The 3,476-nt window shown below is 35.4% G+C and overlaps 1 protein-coding gene across 1 annotated transcript in view; it reads left to right on the top strand.

Annotated features, from left to right (window-relative positions):
• Positions 1 to 3,476, top strand: part of LOC111439158 (probable RNA polymerase II transcription factor B subunit 1-1) — a 19,891-nt gene that overhangs the window by 13,216 nt on the left and 3,199 nt on the right. The window contains exons 12-18 of the mRNA XM_023076916.1: positions 101 to 166; positions 241 to 364; positions 1,271 to 1,327; positions 1,455 to 1,564; positions 1,646 to 1,837; positions 1,939 to 2,052; positions 2,281 to 2,358. Of these exons, the coding sequence (XP_022932684.1) occupies positions 101 to 166; positions 241 to 364; positions 1,271 to 1,327; positions 1,455 to 1,564; positions 1,646 to 1,837; positions 1,939 to 2,052; positions 2,281 to 2,358 (741 nt within the window). The remainder of the gene's footprint in view (positions 1 to 100; positions 167 to 240; positions 365 to 1,270; positions 1,328 to 1,454; positions 1,565 to 1,645; positions 1,838 to 1,938; positions 2,053 to 2,280; positions 2,359 to 3,476) is intronic.

The raw sequence follows: 3,476 nt of genomic DNA, 5'->3' as shown, positions 1-3,476 counted from the left end.
CCCCCCCCCCCCCCCCCCCCAATATATTTTGGGTGGTATTTTTCTGATCACTCTTTTCATTACATATTAAATTCTATTTACTTCGTGCATGTTATTCTAGATTCGGCGTGTTGATCCTACATTGGATTTGGAAGCTGATTTAGGAGACGATTACACACACCTTCCAGTATGTTACTTTTTTAAATTTAAATTGGTGGCTTGCTTATGTAATTGGCTGATGCAAGTTTTTCTTAAACCTAGGATCATGGAATCTTTCGAGATGGTGGCAAGGAAATAACTGAATCACATAACGAACAATGTAGAAGGACTCTGTCACAAGACCTTAATCGTCAAGGGGCAGTTGTTCTTGAAGGAAGAACTATAGGTTAGTTTCCAACTTGCAGAGAATTATATTCTTCCATTGTAGTTATCAGCTAAAAGTCTTTACAACTTTGTAGATACTCCTTGTTGAATATATATAAAGATCAAATATACTCTAATCCATTTTGTCTGACTTATATAAAACTTAATTTTCTTAGAGACGAAATTCCTGCTTTTAGCTTACTTTCTTACAAATACACCTTAAGGCACCTATCATTTTAAACTCTTGAGTTAATGGTGATTTAACATTGTTCTAGTGTAGGTCTTGTGTTTAAACCCCAATAATGTTTTTTCCTCTCCAGTTGATATTAAGAGGTCAAATATTGGGTATTGTAAATCAAATTAATATATGAGCCTACATGCGGGGAGTGATAAGAATATATATAAAAGATAAATATATTTGAACCTATCTGCTTAAGCATTTCAGCTTTCTAGAGTTTTGGTTTAGAATGAGTGATTCAATTTATGTTTCAGATTGTTCCTTTCGGTTTAGTGTGTGTATTTTTTTTAATTTCATCAATGAAAAAATTTCTCTTAAAATTAGCTTAATTTTAGTAGGGTTTTGTGCTTACAAATTTTTGATAGGTAATTTTACTCGCTTTCTCAAAATATTTTGCGATTTGAGGGAAGGTAGAAACAAAGTTTAACTGTTTAACTCTTTGTGCTTGCTTACTTAAGTGGCTCATTTAGCATGTTGTAGAGTAGAAGTTTATAAGATTTCTGAAATCAGGAAAAAGGAGATTAGGGAGGTGTGGAACATAATCTGTTTCATGTGACTTGTTGGGTTGCTAAGTCAATTTTGATAAGGAAAATTGCTTTATTCTAGACTACTAGAAAGTTCTTTGTAAATTTTTTCATCCTAATTGATTATTTTGTTTTCTGAATTGTTGCTCTACAAACTTGAGAGCAGATGTAGACTTGGAAGATCCAAGGACAGTAGCGGAAGCACTTGTGCGGTCCAGACATGGTTAGTATGGCTGATAGAAATTTCTTTTTCCAATTCGTTTTCTGCCACCATTTGCACCCTGAGATTGTCCCGTAGCTTTAATTCTATAATGCATTGAGAAATTAACTACTGGTAATTGATTTCACAGCGGTAGAAGGAAATGAGAAGCAGATAGGACTTGATAGGATTGCTAGGATGACAGCGATTGAGGATCTTCAAGCACCTCATAGCTATCCTTTTGCTCCTCTTTGTATCAAGGTTGGATTTTTATCGGTGAAAGATGTTAAGATCTACAATCATTTTAGCAGAATAACATTTGATGCTATGCTTCCATAATAGGATCCTCGAGATTATTTTGATGCCCAACAAGCAAATGCCATTAAAACATTGGATGATACACGAGCTGGAATGCAACAAACTAAATGCAGTTTGAGCACTACAGAAGCATATTGCTCTCTGAGGGAATCCATATCTGAGATCAAATCTTCTGGATTGAATCATCCCATAATTAAACCTGAAGTTGCGCTTATGGTAAAAGCACGTACAGTGTTCTCTTACCAAAATCATGCATTTCTGCTATCTGGATTGACAACTCTTCTCTTGCTACCAAACATCTAATTTTGTTTTTGTAGGTTTATAATGGATTAACTCAAAATATTTCTAGTACCAAATATCAACTAGGGAAAAACCCTCAGGAGAGTATTCTGGAGAGTTTACCAAATCCTACGAAGGAAGAACTTCTACACGTGAGTTGGTGCTACTCTTGCCTCAATATTTGAAGATATTTTTAATGGCTACTTTCTGGAAAAGTTCCCTATTTTACTCTTTCACGGACATTTACTGTCCATAATAATAATAATATATTAGAGTTTGAAATTGGTTTTCTTCCTTACATTTGTGTTCTCGAGTCACTTGTTTCTTCGGACTTCATTTTTTAGTGAGTTATCGTTTTAAGCACAGCTTATTGTTTCCAGCATTGGATCTCTATTCAAGAATTACTGAGGCACTTTTGGTCGTCCTATCCAATTACCACATCATATCTTTATACCAAAGTAAGTTCCTATTGCATTAATTGGACATTCCGCCATTTGACAGTATGTTTATCCATTTATTTTAATATTGAGCAATTATTTCTAATTCGGTAATTCTTGACATTTTCATCTACTTCAAATGATCATGAATCAATTTTGTTTTGACTAGTTACTACTCGCTCTTGTGCTAAAAGTTCATGATATTGAATTTAGGATTCACATTGTTTGCAAAAGCCTTCTCTTAAAGCTTCAATCTGAATTGAATAAATGATGTGTGGTGCTCTAATAAGAAAATGTGCTAATGTATTGCTGGATTGGGCACAATGAAGGCCCCGGTTCATTGATAGATTTGGAGGGTATAATTCATGCTTCTAGAGTCTAGGCCGTGAAGAATGATTAAACCTAGAAGTATAATTCTAGAATTTTTTCTAGTGGCACAAGGCAAGGTGACCTCTTCTCCCTCTTCATGTTTGTTGTTCGTAGTTGATTTATCTTGTTAGACTCTTCACGTAAGGGGCCTTGAAGGAGGAACCTAATTGGGGTTTCCAAATGAAAGTAGTGCTGTTTATACTTCTTCAATTTGTTGATAACACACTCCAATTATCCTCCTCCTTGGAGAAAGTGCTCAATCTTTTTTAACACTTTACAGATCTTTTAGGAGGTTCCTGACTTCAATACTACCTTCCAGTCAAAGTTAGCTTTTGGGCATCAATTGTCCAAACTCTAAGTTGGAAGAGTTGGCAATTAATCTCAGCTATAGTATTGAGCTTTGGCCCTCCCCATATCTTTGTGTTCCCTTAATTGTAGATCTGGAAAAGCCTCATGTTTGAGCCACTTGGTGTCGGGAGAATATTTTGCAAGCTATAGAAATGGGAAATCAAAATCCTTGCCAGGAGTGAGACTTAGATTTTGATACTGAAATGGTTAGTGTTCCATTAGATTTTGAAACTTGGGATGTGGGATCGCCGTGAGAAATTATCAGTTTTCTTGTCCCATCATGAGGGGTATATAAGATTGCAAACCCCACTGGACAGATGAAGTCTAGACTCTTTCACTACCGTTAGAGATGATTGTGGCGGATGCGATGGAAGCTCATATTGATGTCATAGGGTTGCAAAAAAAAAAAAAAAAAAAAAAAA

Source organism: Cucurbita moschata, unplaced genomic scaffold (genome assembly GCF_002738365.1).
Source record: "Cucurbita moschata cultivar Rifu unplaced genomic scaffold, Cmos_1.0 Cmo_Scf00086, whole genome shotgun sequence".
NCBI classification, from domain to species: Eukaryota; Viridiplantae; Streptophyta; class Magnoliopsida; order Cucurbitales; family Cucurbitaceae; genus Cucurbita; species Cucurbita moschata.
This window is presented reverse-complemented; position numbering and strand designations above follow the sequence as displayed.